Source organism: Podarcis melisellensis (genome assembly GCF_964234715.1).
Source record: "Podarcis melisellensis genome assembly, chromosome: 7".
Lineage (NCBI taxonomy): Eukaryota > Metazoa > Chordata > Lepidosauria > Squamata > Lacertidae > Podarcis > Podarcis melisellensis.
Genome location: NC_138539.1, coordinates 21,620,806 through 21,642,469, shown reverse-complemented (window position 1 = coordinate 21,642,469; position 21,664 = coordinate 21,620,806). Strand labels below are relative to the sequence as shown.

Below are 21,664 nucleotides of genomic sequence, written 5' to 3'. Positions count from 1 at the left end.
TACTGTTTTGGGGGGACAGGAGGCGGGCAGGTGTGGAGGATTCCATGGTCCTGAATGGGGTAACTGTGCCCCTGAAGGACCAGGTGCGCAGCCTGGGAGTCATTTTGGACTCACAGCTGTCCATGGAGGCACAGGTCAAATCTGTATCCAGGGCAGCTGTTTACCAGCTACATCTGGTACGTAGACTGAGACCCTATCTGCCTGCAGACTGTCTTGCCAGAGTGGTACATGCTCTGGTTATCTCCCGCTTGGACTACTGCAATGCGCTCTACGTGGGGCTACCTTTGAAGGTGACCCAGAAACTACAACTAATCCAGAATGCGGCAGCTAGACTGGTGACTGGGAGCGGCCGCCGAGACCATATAACACCGGTCTTGAAAAACCTACATTGGCTCCCAGTATGTTTCCGAGCACAATTCAAAGTGTTGGTGCTGACCTTTAAAGCCCTAAGGCCTCAGTCCAGTATATCTGAAGGAGCGTCTCCTCCCCCATCATTCTGCCCGGACACTGAGGTCCAGCTCCAAGGGCCTTCTGGTGGTTCCCTCACTGCGAGAGGCCAAGTTACAGGGAACCAGGTAGAGGGCCTTCTCGGTAGTGGCGCCCGCCCTGTGGAACGCCCTCCCATCAGATGTCAAAGCGATAAACACCTGACATTCAGAAGACATCTGAAGGCAGCCCTGTTCAGGGAAGTTTTTAATATGTGACATTTTAGTGTATCTTTCATCTTTGTTGGAAGCCGCCCAGAGTGGCTGGGGAAACCCAGCCAGATGGGCGGGGTACAAATAATAAATTATTATTATTATTATTATTATTATTATTATTATTATTATTATTATTATTATCTGCTTTTTTGCATTTGTCTGAAGCCAGAGAATACCCTTAACAAGCAGTCTTAAAGACTCGTTTCTTTTCTCTGGCCTTTGGGGGTGAATTCAAGATGCTAGACGTCTGGCTGAAGCTTTAAATTGGCTTTTCCACCTTATGCTGGTTTCATATTTTGTTCCCCACACCCCCCAGACCACATTCTTCAGGAGGGCCAGCTCTGCTCCTCCAAAGAGGATATTCCAGAGTCACAGGTGACTGCAGAGGAGAGGAAAGGGACAATATTGGTTTTTTCTAACTTCCACCCCACCAAAGCTCCTTACAATAACTAATCTTAGGATCCAAGCAATTCTTTCGTATGTGCTTGCAGTATGTACAGCATACAAAGGTTCTGACCTTCAGCCATCTATTCAATCCACCTGTTTTCCTGCTGGCAAAGAAGAGATGCAAGCCGTAAGGATTCTGCCAGGGTTCCATTAGTGTCACGTGAGATTACTCATGGTATAAACTGTGTAATCAGGTGAACCGCAGTTTCAGATGCTGCTTCAAGTCTTATCAAACAAAATGTGTAATAAAGCTGCTTGTGTTATTGATACTTTTCAAATAATGTTTCAATAAATTTCATTTTACAAAACTTTAATGTAGGAAAAATCAAGTTAGGCTAACTTTTCTCTTTAATGTCTGTATGGTGAAATAATTAAGCATTAGAAAGGAATAATCTGTTCATGAGCATGGAAGTATCAAATTTATCTTATGAAAATGTGTCCATGTTCCAGTTGCTTCATTCCTTATTACATGCTGCAAAAGGCAGTAATAATTTTTATAGCCAAATATCTCTTCATAAGATACCAGGTGGCTTTCAATATTTACTATTTAAGTCATGCATGAAATTTAAACATTACAAAAAAATGACTTACCAGTTGAGATTCCTGAAATATGCACATTTTCAGAACGTTCTGCAAGAGCACTGTTTCCTAAAATTAAACATAATGAATAAACTAATTTCCAAGATAAAATTTGTAAAAATTCTTCAGATACAGTACTACAGAAAAGAAAAAGAACAAAAACCAAGCTACTTTTAATATTCAAATACTTTACATCCCAAGGCTTCTTCCACTACATTTTTAAATGAAGAATAAAGCCCGGCCGGGCGGGGGCGGGGAGGAAGAGAATAAAACGATTATACAATCAAGACACAAATGGCTTCTTTGTCACGCAGTGAGCAAGCTAAATGGAGAACCTAGGCAGCTTCAGAGCTTGATTACCTCCTAAAAGATTTTAAGGGAATTAAGATGTATTAGTCCAGTAGTTTCTTCTTCCAGTTCTCTTCAAGACTTTTTCTAATTCTGTTCCCCTCCCACCTAATAACAGAGGTTAGCAGAGTGAGTTAAATAAAGATAACAGAAGGGGGTGCGGAGAACCTCAGTAACCAAAATGGCCCCCTCCAGCACAGTGAAACCACCACAATGTACTTTATTACAGGGCCAGCAAACATGCAGCATTGGCTATGTAGAAAAGTAGTATTAAATCACTTAATAATTAATCACGATAAATAACTACCGGACATTCAGAAGACATCGTAAGGCAGCCCTGTTTAGGGAAGTTTTTACCCCAGATGGGAGGGGTACAAATAATAAATAATAATAATAATTATTATTAATATGGTGGTAACCAATACATATGCAGTTGCCTATGTGCACTGTCTACTTTCCAGGCTCACGTCTTCACTTGGGTGATAGCCAGAACATGCATTTGTTTGTTTGTTTAACTCAACAGTTTTGGAATAGTGGTATCTAAGGGTGCACTATGAAATATTGCTGATGCGGAGAAAGCGGAGATGCAGCCCAACCCCATCCCTGTTTCTTGGGGTCAAATTCCCCGAGTTCAGTGAGAAGCAGGGCTTTTTTTCCAGCCGGAACTCACTAGAACTTGGTTCTAGCACCTCTGAGGTGGGTCCCATGGTCATTATAAGAGTGAGTTCCAGCACCTCTTTTTCTAAAAAAACAGCACTGGTGATGAGTACCCCCAAAGTTACTCTGCACAGAATTGCAGCCTCAGTAATTCCGGCTCTTATCCTCCAGCCTGTTCAAGCTGCATTTTATTCTGCATATTGTTTTTTCAATATTAAATAATTTTTATTTCTTATATTGCCGTGTCTTAATATGAGCCTGAGACTTCGGTGGACCATCAGCATAAATAATAATAATAAAATACATAGGCTAGGCTGAGAGATGAACTTGTCACCCAGTGAGGCTCATGGCTGCATGTGGATATGAACCCTGGTCTCCCAGGACTTAGTACAACTCTTTAACCACTATATCGCACTGCCTATAATAATAACTCAATAAGACTCCCAGACATTATCTTTGAAGACCCCCTTTTACTGTGTGGAGTGCAGTGTGCCCCAGGACACAATTTCCATCCATCATTTATTTTTTGTAATGTTACCACAGAATCATGGAATCATAGAAGTGTAGAGTTGGAAGGGACTCTGAGGATCAACCCACTGCAATGCAGGAATATGCAGCTGTCACACATGGGGATCAAACCTGCAACCTTGGCATTATCAGCACCACACTCTAACCAACTGCTCGGTCATTCAACGATACTTTCTACCAGTTTTCTACAGACAGACATTACGCTAACCCACTTGTAATTTCCAGGCTCCCTCCCAGATAACTTATGCTTCTCCTGCTCTTTTCTGCTGTAAAAAGCAGAGCCAGATTCCCTTACCTTAGTGTGTTCTGATAGCAGAACCAGTAATCAGGGCTGACACTTTTAGGGGACGCTTTCCTTCCCTCTCATTGTTTATTCACTAAAAGCAGAACAGGTTGTGTGTCCTATGTGCTATCAGGCAGAACAGGGCCTATAATGGGGCACCCCACACACAATATTTCACTTCTCACTATTCCTAATTACAGAAGGGTCTCCCACATTTAAGGGCTACTTGGAAATGAACACAGAAATTCACCTAAAGCAACTACCACGAACATTGTGTTACAGTTTCTGTATTTCACACAGTTGCTGATACACAAGAGACAAACAAGACTCTTTGAGTCTCAGAAAGAAGTGAGGTCACCTAGAGATCTAAATAAGGTAGTAAACTGGTACTGTCGATTTTCCATTAAACCTAACTTCTTTTCTTAACAAACAAAACTGTTTTGACCCACCTTCATTCTGATAGACTTCACGCCAAATAAGTATGCAACTATACTTAGCACACTTGCAAAAAAAAATTACTTGGCTGATTCATAAAAAAGATGTATTTTCCATAAAAATTATGAATTTTATGGCAAGAGCGTTCCAACTACCGACACACATTTTAATACCTGCAATGCACAACTTGGTTGATTACATCTAATGGACAGAATCCAATATAAAAATAGGACAGGAAATGTGCCAACAGGGGGGCTTTTAGACAGAAACAAACCACTGCATTTGGAAGAATAATCTAGAGCTAAAATTCAGCAAAGGAATTACACTAAATAAGCACTAATGCCAAAAGAGATCTAGAAATAAAATAATCTTATGTAATATCATTGTGGGAGAATGTGATGTGACATGATTTTTGGCTTGCATGAACTTATTTATATTGCAGATTAAAGACAAGGATATTAGACTGGAAAACTTTCATAATTCATACATGTTGGTAAATCATCAGAAGGATGTCAAGCAAATTAAGTGCAGTGTGAAAGTGAAACCACTGCAAACATCAGCTACCAAAAAATAGCAGACTTGTAGACAATATCACAAACCAACATCAGGAAACAAATTCATAAAACTTCTACTGGGTACAAAATGGGTACCACTATCTGTACTATTATTAAATAGAAACAAGGATTCAGAAATCTGTTCAAATAAAATAAGCATAAGCCAGAAAGAAACCAAATAATTCCCAGATACACATTTCTTAGTAAACTATTTTCAGAAGTAGCAATTGTGAATTTTTAGAAGAGAATGTATGCCAAAATCGAACAGCACAGCTGGAAAATATTTGTTTCAAGTAGATTGTTGACAATAATCTATTGACATATTTATCTATCACTCTTCATTGAAAATTCCAAGGTAGTTTACATCCATCACCATAAACACCAATACAAATAAAACCATAAAATTAAAAAATCCATAGCAGGAAACCAGAAATACTAAAAGCTAGGCAATGGAAGTAGCAAATACTCAAGTAAAATAAGTCTTCAGTGAGGTCTTGGTACCTGCCTGGCATCTAGGAAGGAGATGATTCCAAAAACTGGGTGCCACTATAGAGAAGGTCCTGCCTTTGGTTGCTACTTGACTCAGTAACAAGTGCTATGACAGTCCAATGCGTTAAGCAATGGCATCATATCCTTGTGGCTGGATGCTCCAGTCAGCCTAGCCACTAAGTTCTGCACCAGCTGCAGATCCTGGACCAATGTCAATGGAAGCCCCATACAGGGCATAGAGCAATAATTCAAACTTGAGGTTACCAATGCATAAGTTATCATAGCCAGATTGTTCCAATTCAGGAACTGCCACGGGTTTCAAAAAGGCATAGAAATTGTAGCAACGTATATATTTCTAGCTCAGTTCACTAAGCTTTTCTTCAGCAGCAAAGTTGAGCAGCTCAGGAAGGGCTTGCCAGCTTCCTATGCTTGTGCTGGCATTGTGTTTTAGCATTAAACTGGAAGTGCAGAAGGAAGTACTAACAAATGTAGTCATGACAATACAGTGGTACCTCAGGTTACAAACTTAATTTGTTCCGGAGGTCCGTTCTTAACCTGAGGGGCGCTTTCGCTAATGGGGCCTCCCGCTGCCGCACAATATCCGTTCTCATCCTGGGGCCAAGTTCTTAAACCAGAGGTACTACTTCCAGGTTAGCGGGGTTTCTAACCCAAAGCGTTTGTAACCTGAGGTACCACTGTATCGGCATTCTCTCATGTCACCCACAATGATTCTACAATTTTCCTTGTCTCCCAAATCATAAACCGAAGTCAGAATCTATTCCTCATATTATAGAATTAATGCATTGGGGACATTTTTCACACAGAAACTTGTACATTCAAGAATCCTAGACAAAACAAAAAAATCTAAAAATGCATTTTGCTGTTGAAGTGTATACAGCTGCCAATTATGAGGGCAATATCTACTTCAAACATTTTAAATTCTATAAAAATCTGCATTACACAATTTTAAAAGAAAAAACTGTGAGTTTTATTCTAAACAAAACTGATCTAATACTTGTTTGAAGTTACTTGAAGTTTGATCTATTACTTGCTTGTCAAAAGAACTGAACAAAACTACATATTTATTAAGAACATTACAGACTCTGCTTTACTGGTAGGTTTGCTTGAAATAGGTTTGCTAAAACAACTGTTTAAAAGAAACTCCTCATGAGCCACATTGGCCAGATGTTTTATCTGGAATAATATCAGGGTTGGACTGTAGCTCAGTAGCAGAGCTTTGCATGGAGCAGGGTCTAGGTGTAATTCGCCCCAGCATCTCCCACCACGGCTGGAAGTAAACCCTATCAGAAATCCTTGAGAGGCTCAGCTAGTCAATGTACACAATGTTGAACTAGATCAGTGTTTCCCAAAGTAGATGATACTGCCTCCTGGGGGGGGCACTGAAACATTTCAGGGGGCAGTAGTATCCTCAGGTTCAATAGGGGGCATTGAATAAAAATAAGGAGGCAGTGAAAGCATAGTTTTGAAAAACTGTTCGTACATGTTTCATCTTCCAGGGGGGCACTGATGATTTTTTTTCTGAAAAGGGGGCAGTAGGCCAAATAAGTTTGGGAACTAGATGGACTAATGGACTGACTCTGTGTAAAACAGAATTGTATTTGGAAACAGTGGAAACTTAAAGCTGTTTTTTTCTATCCCCTGGACATTTTTATTATTTTGTTATAGTTGCAATCTTGTTGTTTTTGTTGTTGCAATGTTATTGTAGCCCCTTCCCTTTGTATATTTAAAGGTAAAAGTAAAGGGACCCCTGACCGTTAGGTCCAGATGCGGACAACTCTGGGGTTGCGGCACTCCGGCATACAGCTTCCGGGTCATGTGGACAGCATGACTAAGCCGCTTCTGGTGAACCAGAGCAGCGCACGGAAATGCTGTTTCCTTCCCGCCAGAGCGGTACCTATTTATCTACTTGCACTTCATGCTTTCGAACTGGTAGGTTGGCAGGAGCAGGGACCGAGCAACAGGAGCTCACACTGTCGCAGGGATTCGAACCACCAACCTTCTGATCGGCAAGTCCTAGGCCAGGGGTCTGCAACCCGCGGCTCCGGAGCCGCATGTGGCTCTTTTACACCTTTGCCACGGCTCTGGGGCAGATACTAGCGAGGGGAGGAAGCGCATTGTGCACTCCGACACTCCCCACTGTGGCGGGCGCTGTACTGGCTGTGACGTCGCATGCACCACCCGCGTATATTTACAAGGCTTTAATTTATTTTCCCTTGTATTTTACTTACCATTATGAAAATCAATAAATAGCTAATTAATGTAAAGAATACAAAAAAAAGTGTTTGTCAAGCTTGCAGTTGAAAAACATGCTATAAGCAAGAGTCACTTTTAAAAACTGCTAATCAGTTAAGAGTTCTGAGAGTTTTTATTCTTATATATGTGTGTGGTGAGAGAGGATTCATCATCTGGAATCAAATCAGCAAGTTTTGATTACTTTAGTTTGCTGTGTGCCAAGAAGACTAGACTGCACAGCTTCCTCTAGGCAATCCTTTATCAGCTACTTCAAAGCATTCTCAAAGAATCAAAGCAGAAGTATGAGCATCTGACTTTGCATAGCTAGTTTCTCAAGATGAATTTCTAGTTCTCACCAACAAGTTTTTCACTGCTTTTCCTAAGTAATTTGATAAGTACTGTATAGATGTATTCAGATGTGTTTAAGGTAGCACACATACAACTGTTGGAAATTTCCATTCCACCTTTAGTTGCAGACATGGAACTGTTATGTGTCACATGTCTGTTTACATTCCAGCACAGTTTGCTGGGAACTTCCGTTGTGTATAGCTTTTGCTTTTGCCTCTCTCTCTGAGGAAATGGAACGAGAGATGACATATTTATTTTGTCCTGATTTATGCTTAATAAATCCGTAGCTTGTTAGTATGTTTCCACAAGCCTTTCGCCTCTTGCCTCTTCTGTTTGCGCAGTATGCTCTGCTGATATAGTGTGCTCAGGCTCTGAAGTCTGAGTCGCTGATTTACATGGCACCAGAGGTCGGGGGTTTGTCACGGCTGAAAGGGCATGATCCAGCTGGGGGCTAGCCAGCTGGCATCTTGACCCCCGAAGGATGCCGACAACAACAACCACTGGAAAGGCTACAGAGAGTGACCAATAGGGAAAGTAATGTGAAGCTCAGAAAGCAGTTTGGAACTGTACAGGCACTGACTAACACCTTGTATGCTGCCTAATGCTATGTAAGCTATAGTGGTGGTCATGTTCATGTTATGCTAAACCATTGTTTACTGAGATGTGGACAAGCAAGAACAAGCCACAACATGTCTCAAGCTCACATGCACCTACACTTCCATTTCCCAATTCCAGGATGACAACTTCAGCAGAAGTGAATTTCAGTTTTCCTGAATCTCAGCTTGTCTACAGTAGTTTATTCCCAGCTATGGCCAGTTTCCAAAACTGAAATTAGGTATTTTGAGGGATAACCTATGAACCCTGTTCCACATTACAAAGAAAGCCCAAAGTGAGTGAAACTGAAAGTACACACTGCTGAAGACCTCCTCCCATCTGTACAGGAAGTGGAGGGAGCTGAGCGTTCATGAGTCTGAGGTTTGCTACAGATCCTTCCTGCTCCTGAATGTTTGCTAAACCATAGTTTACTGTGACATGTTTTCCACGGGAATTATTTTCTTAACAGACAACCTTAAAAGGCTCCATAGTTTTATGTGCTGACATTGTGTTTTAGCATTAAACTGGAAGTGCAGAAGGAAGTACTAACAAATGTAGTCATGACAATACAGTGGTACCTCGGGTTACGAACTTAATTCGTTCTGGAGGTCCGTTCTTAACCTGAGGCGCACTTTCGCTAATGGAGCCTCCCTGAACACAGCATTTATTCTAATTAGTAACTATAGACAATGACTAAAGACTAGATGGATGAACTACCATTATGCAACAGCTTTTTGAAGCTAAAGAAATTTTACTTTTTTAAAATACAGATTTTCATTGCCATTACACTTGAAAGTACAGTCCGCATATCACACACTGTCTCCTGCACACATGCAGACACTCATACAACAGAAACACACACACTTCAAATATGTCTCTCTCCCTCTCTCTCACAGACCACACTCATAAATTCTCATTCCTTCCCTCTGTTGCATACACACCACACATAGATCTCTCCACATGGGCACCTGCAAGAATTTTTCAGTGGGCAAAGCAAAACACTGAAAGGATGGAACAAGTTAATTTTTCACACAAATGTGAAGTCGTTCTACAGAAGAGTCCAGTCTTTCCCTATTGATGTTTCTTTCCTTCAGTGAGACAGAGCTTATGCATTGTGATGTTAAAATCACATGGCTGTATCTTATGGTGTCTCATCTACTGGTTGAAGCATCTGCTTTTCAATAAGTCTTCTAAAATCTTTATCCCAGTTGTCAGCTGTCCTGGATTTGAATTTTTATGTATGTATTGTTGTTTTAAAACTATTTCTATATTTCTAGTTTTTTAAATTAGTGTTTATTGAAATTGTTTTTAATTGTTTTTTAAATTGCTTAGAGTTGCTGAAATATGTCTCTCCCCCCTCCCATTCCATTGAAAGATGCTTCCTGCCAGTGGATACCACAACTGGATACCAATCACTGATTTTATCTTGCCAAATTGAAGTCTCTTTTCTCTGCAAAATGTATCATAATAACACAAGACTTGCCACACTGCATCACACTGATGCTTCATCTAGTTCCGCATTCTCTGAATACAGTTACCAGAAATACACTTCATGAGATCAGGATGGTGGCTAAGCTAGACTACCATTAGTCGCTGAGTCAGCTGCTGACCCTGAGTCAGCAGCTGTGTTTTATATGAAAGTTCTTAAGTGTTTTTGATTATTCTGGCACGAATCCACTGACAGACTGTTCCTAATGATTTTTTTAAAGCTATTTATGCTCATATTCAAGTTGCAGCGATTACTACTAGTAGTAAACATTTATATGGTACTTTAGTTTTCCCCTGCACTTTATAAACTTAATTGGGTTCAAAATTAGTAAGCCACAATGGACCTGTGTCAAATCCAAGTCAAGTTCTCTGTACAGCAGGTCTCAAAATACATCATTCCTTTTCTTGAATGACCCAATAAATGTGGGGCCCTCAGTCATTTCATGGTCAAGCAAGTCCTGCACACAATTATTCTATTATTGATAATACATATATACTAAAAGGGATTTTGCCACCTTAGATTGACAGTAAAAAAAAAATTAAATTGGCAAATAAATTAATATAATAGTTGAAGAAAAGGAATGCCAAAACAGACATCCTCACTTAACTTTTGATTTCCCCTTTTGAAGATTGTAGCTTATGAATAAAATTAAAATCAGCTACTCTGATTTTTTTTCAAGTGCCTAATCTACAACTTACTAAACAAGCCACAAAATAAATACATAGCTAAGTTGGAGTCTTCAACAATCCCTTAAATCCAATTCTTAATAGTTCAGTTCAAAGTTTATGCTTGTTAGAAATTTGCTACCTTTGAATTTTCTACCATCTGCCATAATATTGAAAACATCCCACAAGTGCTAAATACACTATACACAGCTATAATCACTTAAAATATGTTTGCTCAATATGTTGAATCGTATCTATGCATCTGTCACTTCCAGCATACCATACCGTACAATAATTAATCATAAAGAAGAGTGACTAGTGGGGTGCCACAGGGTTCTGTCTTGGGCCCGGTCTTATTCAACATCTTTATCAACGACTTGGATGATGGACTCAAGGGCATCCTGATCAAATTTGCAGATGACACCAAACTGGGAGGAGTGGCTAACACCCCAGAGGACAGGATCACACTTCAAAACGACCTTGACAGATTAGAGAACTGGGCCAAAACAAACAAGATGAATTTTAACAGGGAGAAATGTAAAGTATTGCACTTGGGCAAAAAAAAAATGAGAGGCACAAAATACAAGATGGGTGACACCTGGCTTGAGAGCAGTACATGTGAAAAGGATCTAGGAGTCTTGGTTGACCACAAACTTGACATGAGCCAACAGTGTGACGCGGCAGCTAAAAAAGCCAATGCAATTCCGGGCTGCATCAATAGGAGTATAGCATCTAGATCAAGGGAAGTAATAGTGCCACTGTATTCTGCTCTGGTCAGACCTCACCTGGAGTACTGTGTCCAGTTCTGGGCACCACAGTTCAAGAAGGACACTGACAAACTGGAACGTGTCCAGAGGAGGGCAGCCAAAATGGTCAAAGGCCTGGAAACGATGCTTTATGAGGAACGGCTAAGGGAGCTGGGCATGTTTAGCCTGGAGAAGAGGAGGTTAAGGGGTGATATGATAGCCATGTTCAAATATATAAAAGGATGTCACATAAAGGAGGGAGAAAGGTTGTTTTCTGCTGCTCCAGAGAAGCGGACACAGAGCAATGGATCCAAACTACAAGAAAGAAGATTCCCCCTAAGCATTAGGAAGAACTTCCTGACAGTAAGAGCTTTTCGATAGTGGAATTTGCTGCCAAGGAGTGTGGTGGAGTCTCCTTCTTTGGAGGGCTTTAAGCAGAGGCTTGACAACCATATGTCAGGAGTGCTCTGATGGTGTTTCTTGCTTGGCAGGGGGTTGGACTCGATGGCCCTTGTGGTCTCTTCCAACTCTATGATTCTATGATATGCAATGGTCACGTACAATCTAAAACAAGTTCCATGGTGGAATCATATACATTCTGGCTGATCTTTTTGTCTTGTAAAGATGGAAACTGGACTCCAATATTATGTCAGATGGGGAATGGGTAGAAGGGAAAAACATCCTATGAGACTTACAGAGCTTCTATTCTGCTGTTGCTTTGAGAAATAGTTCACAACAGAATCCCAGACACTGTCCTTTGGCAATGTAATATTGTAATGTACCCTTAGGCCATTCTCCATAGTACTGTTATATTTTGTTCCTCCCCTTGTCCCACTTCATTCAGTTCAATATAGAATGCCTCTGCTAACACCTAGTCTCCTTTATTGCTACATTCGTGACACCTCTCTCATTATGTCTTTGAACTATGTTCTGTCTTCCAACGAAAGTCAAGTTCTAATCTTTCAAGCTTTTAATCTTTCTTATCATATCTCTTTTGACCAATTCACTATTATACTCTTAATGAGGCACCACTTGTACAGAAACTTCACTGTGCCTATACTGGCATCCAGTTCTGTCAGTATGAGGATGTCCGTCGCTGAAACGTTGACTGCCAGACTGCTTCTTTCCCACTTATTATCAAACTGGGAACTACGGTCCATACACCCTGAAAAGCAAACTGCACAGAAATGGAAAGTGTTTTCCTGCTTCTAGTTTAGCTCTATTTTTGTCCATGTCCTCAATACTAATCACAGCTTGTTCTCTCTAACAAGGAAAAGCTGGGACTTCTTTGAAGGTGAGTGGGTGGCAGTGGCTCTCAATCTGTAAGGAGGATAGACTAGAAGGAGTTCTTTAACCACAAGAAAGGAAAGAGACAGAGGCAAATTGCTAATTCTATACACTAACCTCTTAAAGAGACAACAATGTACAGAATATTATTTATGTTTACACTAGTATGGGAACTGGAAGTCCGTGGAAGCACAAAGAGGCTTCCCTTTAGGAGCAAGCCTGTGAAATTGGTCCTACGTTTTCCCTTATTCTGTGTCTCCCACACTCTCTGCTTTGTGCAAGTTAATTTGATATGAATCAACTGTCTTTATTCTCTTTTGCCATGGAACTGCCTTCCTATATAAATAGCATTAAGCTACCTTTGTATCACCAAAACTTTCCTGAGCCACTCTAGTTTCATTTTTTCCTGCTACTGAGTTAACTCTTCATCCTGTCTATGCAATTTTTACTTGCCAGATAATTTGGCCTTATTCTGTCATCAAGCAATCTCTACATTTGCTACATTTGTCAACAGAAGTAATTTAATATTTTTATTCCTGTTAACTCCTTGTTAACATTTACAATTGGTATTTACAACAGTTCACATTTCTGTTCCTACACTGGAAAGGAGTCTATAGTGATGCATGAAAAAAGGTTTATCTTTAGGTAAGTTAAGAACTGGTTGAAAACCACTCTTAAGTTGTTGATTTAAGAAAACCAAGACAAAATTAAAGAGAAGAACAGAAGAGTAGCACTGCTGGATCAGGCCCCTGTCCTATCTAGTCCAGCAACCTTGCCTCACAATGGCCAACCAGATGCTTGTGGGAAACCATCTTAGCTGTGAGTCCTGGAACATCTGCTCCCTGCCTTGCAGGCCTTTTCCCACTTGACCTGGGAGGACAGGACCCTGACTGACTCAAGCTACAAAAGCCGAGGTTGCTCTGGACAGACTGTCGGGTTGCGGTATTGTTTGAGGGGGCCATGTTGCTGTTGTTTTTGTTGACACTAATTCATTTGTATTTTTTATTTTTAGAACTTGTTATGATTTATTTGCCATTTTGTGTGTTTTATTTATTGTTTGTAATTATGTAATTTTTTCATGTTGTAATCCACCTTGAGCATGGTTTTAACTATGGAAAAGCAGAATACATATAAAATAACAGATGGATGGAAGCCTGCAAACAGGAGCTGAGCAGAACAGCCCTCTCCACTCCTACAGTTTCCAGTAAATGGTATTCAGAAGCATGTTAGAGGCAGAACACAACCACCTTCGATAGCCTTTATCTCCATGAACTTGTCAAACCCTCTTCTAAAACCATCCAAATTGGTGGCCATCACTGCCTCTTGTGGGAGCAAATTCAATAGCTTAACTATATGCTGTGTGATGAAATACCTCCTTTTGTCCAACTTTCAGCTTTATTGGATGTCAATGAGTTATAGTATTATATTATGTGAGAAACATTTCTCTGTCTGCTTTCTCCATGCCATGCATAATTTTATTTACTATCATGTCACTTCTTAGGCGTCTCAAGGACTCCTGTTTTGCAAAAACAGTCAAAAGTTTTTAAGAATTTGATTTACAATCAATATACCAATATCTGAGAGCTCCTTTTGAAATAAAGAAAACCCTGAGACACTGGCTCAGTCACTTCTTAGCTGCCTACCAACTTATCAAAACAAGTTTGACAAGTGAGGTGTCAACAGGGGTGGAGGGGGGACATTTTCTGGCTTAATTCAGCAGAATCCATTTCAGCAGCTTTCAGGGTATAAAGCCATTAAAAAAAATTTTTTATAGCTTCGTAACAGATAACACACTTAAGATTTTTATAGGAGCACTTTAAAAGACTTATAGCCTTGTATTTTTCATCCACAGAGAACAACTGTTGAAGTCAATGGGAATCCTGGGTACCCTAAAAACATTTAAGACCTCTGTTGTTCTCCACAGCTAACGTTTTGTAAACTAATAAAATTTGACCTAAGTTTCTTCCTCACTAATGTAAGTATCTGTGCTCGGGGCCTACTGCCTCAAATATCACAAAACCCTACCACTGAAACTGTAGCTGAATTTCCAGTCAATGCCTGCACTTGTGGGCACTTTGCTAGAATCAATCAACAAAGATCTGTTCACTAAAAAGGTGAATATTTTCTTTTTTCTTTTTTACATATGCTTTAGCTATCAACACACCCTTGTCCAAAAATATTTAAGAACAAGCTTTTCCATTCATTGAATGAAGGAGGGTTTTCAAATCTTTTAATTAGAAGGGGCGGGGAGTCTGATCTGCTTGCAAAGAGCACAGTCTATTCACAGAGAGGAGGCAAATAAATATTTTACATGGTAGAATTCAAGAGCTATAGCTACATTGTGAGTATACGTACAATCACAATCTGTTAAATCCCTCTTCACCCATACTTCAAGCATCTAAGGAGACAAAAATACCTTGTGCACCAAAAAATAATCATACAACCACAGCTTGAAATGATAATAGCACATCACTAAAAGCAAGGCATTAAATTCAGCATCTTTAACAGAAGCGGAAACACAAGTAAGACTGGTGTCCGTCATACTTGGCAAGAAGGGAATTCCAAAGATTGGGGACCACAACAGAAAAGGCTACCTTCTTTGTTGCCATGAACACCTGCAGCCACCAGAACAACCAGGAGGGCCTAATCTACAGATCTTATTGAATGGACAGACTAGTACTGTGTGAGAGAAGTGCTGTGAAAGGGGAGAGGAAAGTGAGCACTAAGGAAATCAGTGTAAAGGCTGTACCATATATCCCTGCAGTTGTGTTATAAGCTCAGATATATAAGCTAGGCGCCAAACGCCACCTTAAACCTAGGTTGTGGCTACCACAGCAGAATGTCTATTTTCCAGGGTGCGGGACTAAGATGAGCCTTGGGGTCGCTTCCAACGCTACAATTCTGATCCTATGACCTCAGCTACATTGCTTGGCAATGTACATTACTCTTACAACCATTTACTAGTCCCAGTATGCAAGAAGGAAAAACACACACAGTGGAAATGGAATTAATGATGGACTAAGGCAGGTTTTTTTTAATTTGGCTCGATGTCAGAAATCTCCACATAGCCACAATTAGACCCGCACCAATAGTAAAATGTGCCTGGTGCCAGGGAATTTCTAACACTGCCCTGCATACTGTATTTCTATTATTCAGCATCAGGGTCACTGGCACAGAGCACCATAATGCAGGACAACATCAAAAGTTGTAGATGGTTTTTTATGCAATCCCTGCTGTACTGCATGGCATGGTCAAACTGCCCTGGTGCGGCATCCATTTTCTCCAGCTCCTTCCTTCCCAAGTGGCTGATGTCACTTACACTGGTGGGCATCAAAGCTTTTGAGGACCGTGACTCAAGAGCTAGACTTTTAAGACTGTAATCTATGTTGATGCTTCTAATTACACACTGAATTTCATAAGAACAGGAAATACGTAGTTTGCTATTTATATTTAGAGAAAAAAAGTCTCCTGAGAAGCCACCCATGCCCATTTCCCCACTGCTGCAGTGATGGGGTGGCCTCTTAACAGATGTACAGAACATAGTTATATGCAAAGTTTAAAATGTAGGCTATGAATGGGCCAGTTCCTAAAGGTATTGTTTGGATGTTGTTTCTATAGAAATTGATAATATTTACTTTCACATAATGCACTGAGGATTATGATCAAAACATGGGTTTAAGTAGGGTCACACTGGGGAAGTTAAGAAGAGATCCCAGTAAGAGGCTAAAAAAGCTTTCCTTGAATAAAAGAGTAGAATTTTAATAATTGCACAGCTGTTGCTAAAAGGTGAATTCAACTGAAGGTTTAAAAACAAGCACCATATTAATAGTCTTGCAAACCTAATTAACTAATGCGGGTGCTCCACATGGTCGCAACTGGGTCTTCATCAAAATGCTGAGGCTGCTGAATAGACCCTTGGACTGGGGTATTGTTTGTGGGGTACTGTTGTTGTTGATGATATTACTCTTTTGTACATATATTTTTAGACCTTAATATGATTTATGTGGCAACTGTTCAGTTTGGTTGTACGCTTTTTATGTGTTTTATTTATTGTTTGACTACTTTTGTTATATTTGTAATTATGTATCTTTTTCATGTTGCAAGCAGCTTTGAGCGTGGTTTTAACTATGGTGGCATACAAATAAAATGGATGGATGGATGAGAATAACCTGCACGCTTTCACATACATACAGTATAGGATACAAAAACAGTAAATAGTTAACATAGTGAGTGATATTCAAATAAGTCATCCTCTGAAACCAAAGTTACTCTGAGTATGATTTAACTGGGCACCACCCACTGTAAAGAAAGGCTAGTGTTAAATCTTAAAAATTATCTCAGAAAAACTGGTCGGCTGGAGTAATAAATCTGTTTGCACAAACATAACTTCCTCTCATACGCCCTGCAGTTAACATTGGATTTAGTTCCCTGCATATATTTATGTTTTATATTTTTTCATCCTCTGTCTGTTCCAAGCACTTCAATTCAAGAAAAACACTGGTCAAACAGATTAAGAAAACAATAACCAAGAAAGTAAATGTTTTTGTTTGTGCCCTGCTGAGGCTAAAATGATCTATGGGAATGCTTCCAGGTCTATGAACATAATTGTATTTTACTTTATGTCCCTCTGGAAAACAGTGGGTTTCTTAAAAACCAAGCTCCTGTTTCCTTTAATATGAAGAACAGATATACAGCTTTAGCCAATGGTATGAATAGCAATACTATTTAACACAAGTCTTGCTTCCTATGGATTTTGGAGATCCCTGAGGCCTTTTATACTTAAGAAGTTTTAATGGATATGATCTTACTGGTGCCAGGCTTTTCTGCATTAAGTGTGATCACATTGCATACTTGTTTCTTTACAGTCATAGTAAGTCATGCATCTTGTTTTGGTAAGCATAAGTTCAGAACCGAAATTTATCTATGTTATTTTGTTTTTCTTATAGAAGCATTTTAAATATCGAGACAGGATTTCCCTTTATATATGAAGAAACAGTACTTAATGTAGTCAGCAGGCCAGGGACAACATGAACTTCGTGATGTTTGCAAAAGAAGGTGGTCAGTTTTTATCACTGTAATTTTAGAGGAAAACTACCATAACCAATTTTGGACGTATGCTACGATAAGACTGCTTGCTTCAACTTTGGTTGCACATTAAAAAGGAATAAAGTAACTGAGGTAAATTGTTTAAAGTAAATTGTTAAGAGATCTTTAGTGCTTCCCTGCTCCCTCAGAGAATAATTATCAGTGTTCCCTTGGAAAAGCTAATTACTATTAAACCAGTTTAAATCTGGTATGGATAAAGCCCAAGTGAGTTACCTACCACGTCCACACCAAGTGTGCGAAAACAGATACAACATTCTCATTCCTCCAGGCTGTTCAAAGTCTAAGAAACAATGGATAGCACAACTTGCAGATATACAATGCACCCTTCCTTCTCATATATCTGGTAAACTATGGCTTATGAAAGTGTTGAAAGACAAATGATGCTTTTTGGAGGGGGAAATGAGTTACTTATCACTTAAACCGGAGTCCATGGTCCTACACTAAATACACTGAATTGAAGCCTAACTTTCTATCTAAGAGGGGTGGGGGTCGCAGTGAACAGTAACTTGACTTTTAAGGTCATGTAATAATAGTTACTCACATATAGTTAGTCTGAGGGTCTACTGGTGGTTCCCTCACTGCGAGAAGTGAGGTTGCAAAGAACCAGTAAGAGGGCCTTATTGGTAGTGGTGCCCGCCCTGTGGCACATCCTCCCATCTGATGTCAAAGAAATAAACAACTATCTGACTTTTAGAAGACATCTGAAGGCAACCCTGTTTAGGGAAGTTTTTAATGTTTGATGTTTTGTCATGTTTTTAATATTCTGTTTGGAGCCGCCCAGATGGGCAGAGTAGAAATAATAAAATTATTATTATTATTATTATTATTATTATTATTATTATTACTAATATTAATACTACAGCACATAAGCAGCTCACTCAGTGGGGGTAGAGCCACAGCTATAACTTTTGGGTAGCAGCATCACCACCACAGGGGCAAGACAGCAGCAAGGTCGGGTATGAACAGTCACATTGACAGAACTAAATGCTTCCACCAGCGCATCCATACACTTCCAACTTCACCAGTGCCTCACCCATCCATGTACACAACAGCAGTACTGCTGCTGGGAGGTTATAACTGCAACTCTACCCCACTGAGTGAGCAACTCCTCTTTCAACATGTTGTAACCATTTATAACTATTAACCAGACATCATGAACATTTCTAACTTTTGCCTTGTTAGGAGTCTTTCTTCTGACAGTTCTGGACACTTAGTTGCCATCTAACTTTGTATTGGTTAGTGACCCTTTTCTTCAAGCAAGTCGTTTTGTTTTGCATCCTTGCATATGTACAGAAAAAGAAGAACTTCATTAATTTCCTAATTATGAGCTTGTCTGTAAGCAGATATAATTATATAGCGTGAAAGACATGTGAGATGAATGACTAGTTTATACTACCTAGTGTAGTATAAATGATTTATTTAGTCAATTAATACTAATGTATTGATTGTTATAGCAACCAATTAAAATTTCACTTTTGTTCAGGAAATATGTGAATTGAGAAATGGCAAACTTGGATTTTACTTTCAGACCGCAACCAGTATGCCCAGATCTAAAATAAACTTAATATTATTCAGTCATACAATCCCTTACATCTGATCTGTGGGTGAACAAAAATCGGAGAGAACTTTCACAATTTGGAAAAACCTTGAATGACCATCTTGACACTACTCCTGTAAGCCAATCCCCCAAACGAAACTGAACTCAGGCCTTCACTTGTTGGACCACAGCAACTCTCACAAATTGTTAAACATACAAACAAGTTACATGAACTGCCATCTCTTTACGTGTAGTCTAAGTAGAGTACAGTGGTACCTCGGGTTACGTACTTAATTCGTTCTGGAGGTCTGTTCTTAAGCTGAAACTGTTCTTAACCTGAACCACAACTTTAGCTAATGGGGCCTCCTGCTGCACCGCGATTTCTGTTCTCATCCTGAAGCAAAGTTCTTAACCCGAGGTAATATTTCTGGGTTAGCGGAGTGTGTAACCTGAAGCGTATGTAACCCGAGGTACCACTGTAAAAGCAAGCTTTTCCTAGAGCATTGTTGCACATTACAGTGTAGGTCCCTCCTTGTACAAAGAAACTTATGGTGCCACCACCAAGTTCCCTTTGCTGTAGAGCTCAATAATATTAAGACATATGAATATATCTTCCACTGTCAAATACACATAATCCACTTAAATCAAGTATGCAGTGGAACCTGACAATTTAGGGCCTTCATTTGTTTGCACTCCAAGGCAAATTGTTGGCTAGAACACCTAATAAAAATACAAACAAGGCCAATGGAATTTCAAAATCTGGGGTTACTCTAGCTACAGGTTTTATGAAACTGCATGTTTTGGTTATGAACCTAGTTGTGGTGCTAAGGGCATCCAAGAAAGGTGACAAATGAAGGGACAAATCATTCAGACATTTAGGCACATGCTGTTGAGCCGGGGCTTCATCCCAATTAACTATAACCATTTTTATGTTGACATCTTATATAGCTGCCTACTAAAAAGTGTTTAAGGACCACATATCACTGTTTGGACCACTAGTAAAGTTCTGCATTCAGAAGGTCCCAGGTCCAGTTCTTGGAATCTCCAGGGCAGGGCAGGGAGAAAAGCCCTTGTCTGAAATCCTGGAGAACTGCTGCCAGCCAGTGCTGAACTAGACGGGCCAAAAGCACTTCCTCTCTTCCTAATATGCGTGGGTGGAACAAAACTAAATTTGGGAAGAAAATGGTTCAGTCGGGCCCCACTTGTTTTAAACCAGCGGGCTTTGAGCATATTCAGATTTCCACTGTGAACTTCTTTTCCTCTCTCCCACCAGCCCCACTCCTACGCCCTGACAACAAGACACAAGAACACCCCAACGGGCACGTTGTTTCGTGCGGGCGAGAGGGTCACGCACACAAAACAAAGAGGCAGGCGGACTAGCTGGGCCAAGGTCCCAGCCCTCGGCTTAAAACAAAACCCCGGCGGAAGAAGAAGTCGTCGTCTTCAGCCCTGCTGCTCTAAAACTGGCAAGAATGATGCCCGAAGAATAAAAATAAGCAGAATGAAAAAAAGGGCTGTTTGGGGGTGGGCGCCTCTCACTCACCCCCCCCCCACCCCAGCGTTAAGGAAGAAAGGGGGGTCAGCCAAGAAGGGGAGAAGGAGAAGAGGAAAACAAAAACAAATCAAGCCTTTTTCCTAAAAAGCAAACGGGGGGGGGGGAGAGGAGAGATGAAGGCTGCCTGCTTTGTCTCTTCGCGCCCCTTTAATAGAAGGCCAACGGGGGCGACAAAGGAAGCAATGGAGCCGGCTGGCTGGCTTCCTCGCCCCCTTCTCCTTCCTCCCAGAGGCTGGTACCTACCACAGCAGGAGGCGACGAGGAGCAGGAGCTGCGCTGACCTCCAAGCAAGGGACCCTTTTGCGCTCCAGCAAGGGGCCATAACACCGCCACGGGGGGGAGAGCGAGAAGAAAGAGCCGGAGTCGGGAGCCCCCGCGGCCACAATCCCCGCTGCGGGAGGAGGGCCCAAGCGCCGCCGCCGCCTCGCCGGCCAAGACTCCCCGCCGGCCCCCTGGCTGCTCCCTCCCGCGTCGCTCTCTGCTCAGCCCGCCGCTGCTGTGGGAGCCATGGGCGGCTGGGGCAGCTGCTGAGGCGGCTGAGGCAACGACGACGACGACCGCCGGCCTCCGGCCTCCTCTGCTCTCCGGTCTCGGGCAGCGCTCTCCTCCGGCGGGCAGGAGGGGCTCCGCCGGCGCATCTGCGCATTAGAGAGCCGAGCCGCTCTCTCTCTCGCAGGAAAGCGGCTTCCCTGGGCGGGGAGGGAGCGAGGGAGACCCAGCCTCTCGCCCAGACGGAGGAGGAGGAGGAGGAGACTGAGCGGGCTTCGTCCTGGCCGCGCATTGAACCGCCTCACTTTCTCTCGGGGCTGCTGGCCGCTCGGTGACCCTTTAGACTCAAGGAGACAAAAGCAGCGGGAGTGGGGGGGGAGGATGTTTACTCCGAAGTAGCCCAAACACGGGCAGGGATCCTGCCCTGGCTGTTTATTCAGAGGTAAATCCCCACGGGGCGCTGGGGATGTTCCCCTCAGAGAGTTTGAGAGGGAGCACGCGCAGGGCTGCTGCTGCTGCAGCCCCGATCCTCTGCAAGAGCTAGGCGATCCTAAAGTTATTAAAAGCAATGGCC

The 21,664-nt window shown here is 41.3% G+C and overlaps 1 protein-coding gene across 1 annotated transcript in view; it reads right to left on the bottom strand.

The window, feature by feature from the left end:
• LRP12 (LDL receptor related protein 12) overlaps positions 1 to 21,437 on the bottom strand; it is a 36,351-nt gene extending 14,914 nt beyond the window's left edge. Inside the window, 4 exon segments of the mRNA XM_081918711.1 lie at positions 1,740 to 1,796; positions 20,845 to 21,105; positions 21,108 to 21,168; positions 21,170 to 21,437. Coding sequence (XP_081774837.1) covers positions 1,740 to 1,796; positions 20,845 to 21,105; positions 21,108 to 21,168; positions 21,170 to 21,382 — 592 coding nt within the window. The 5' untranslated portion in view covers positions 21,383 to 21,437.
• Positions 21,438 to 21,664: the final 227 nt, after the last annotated feature.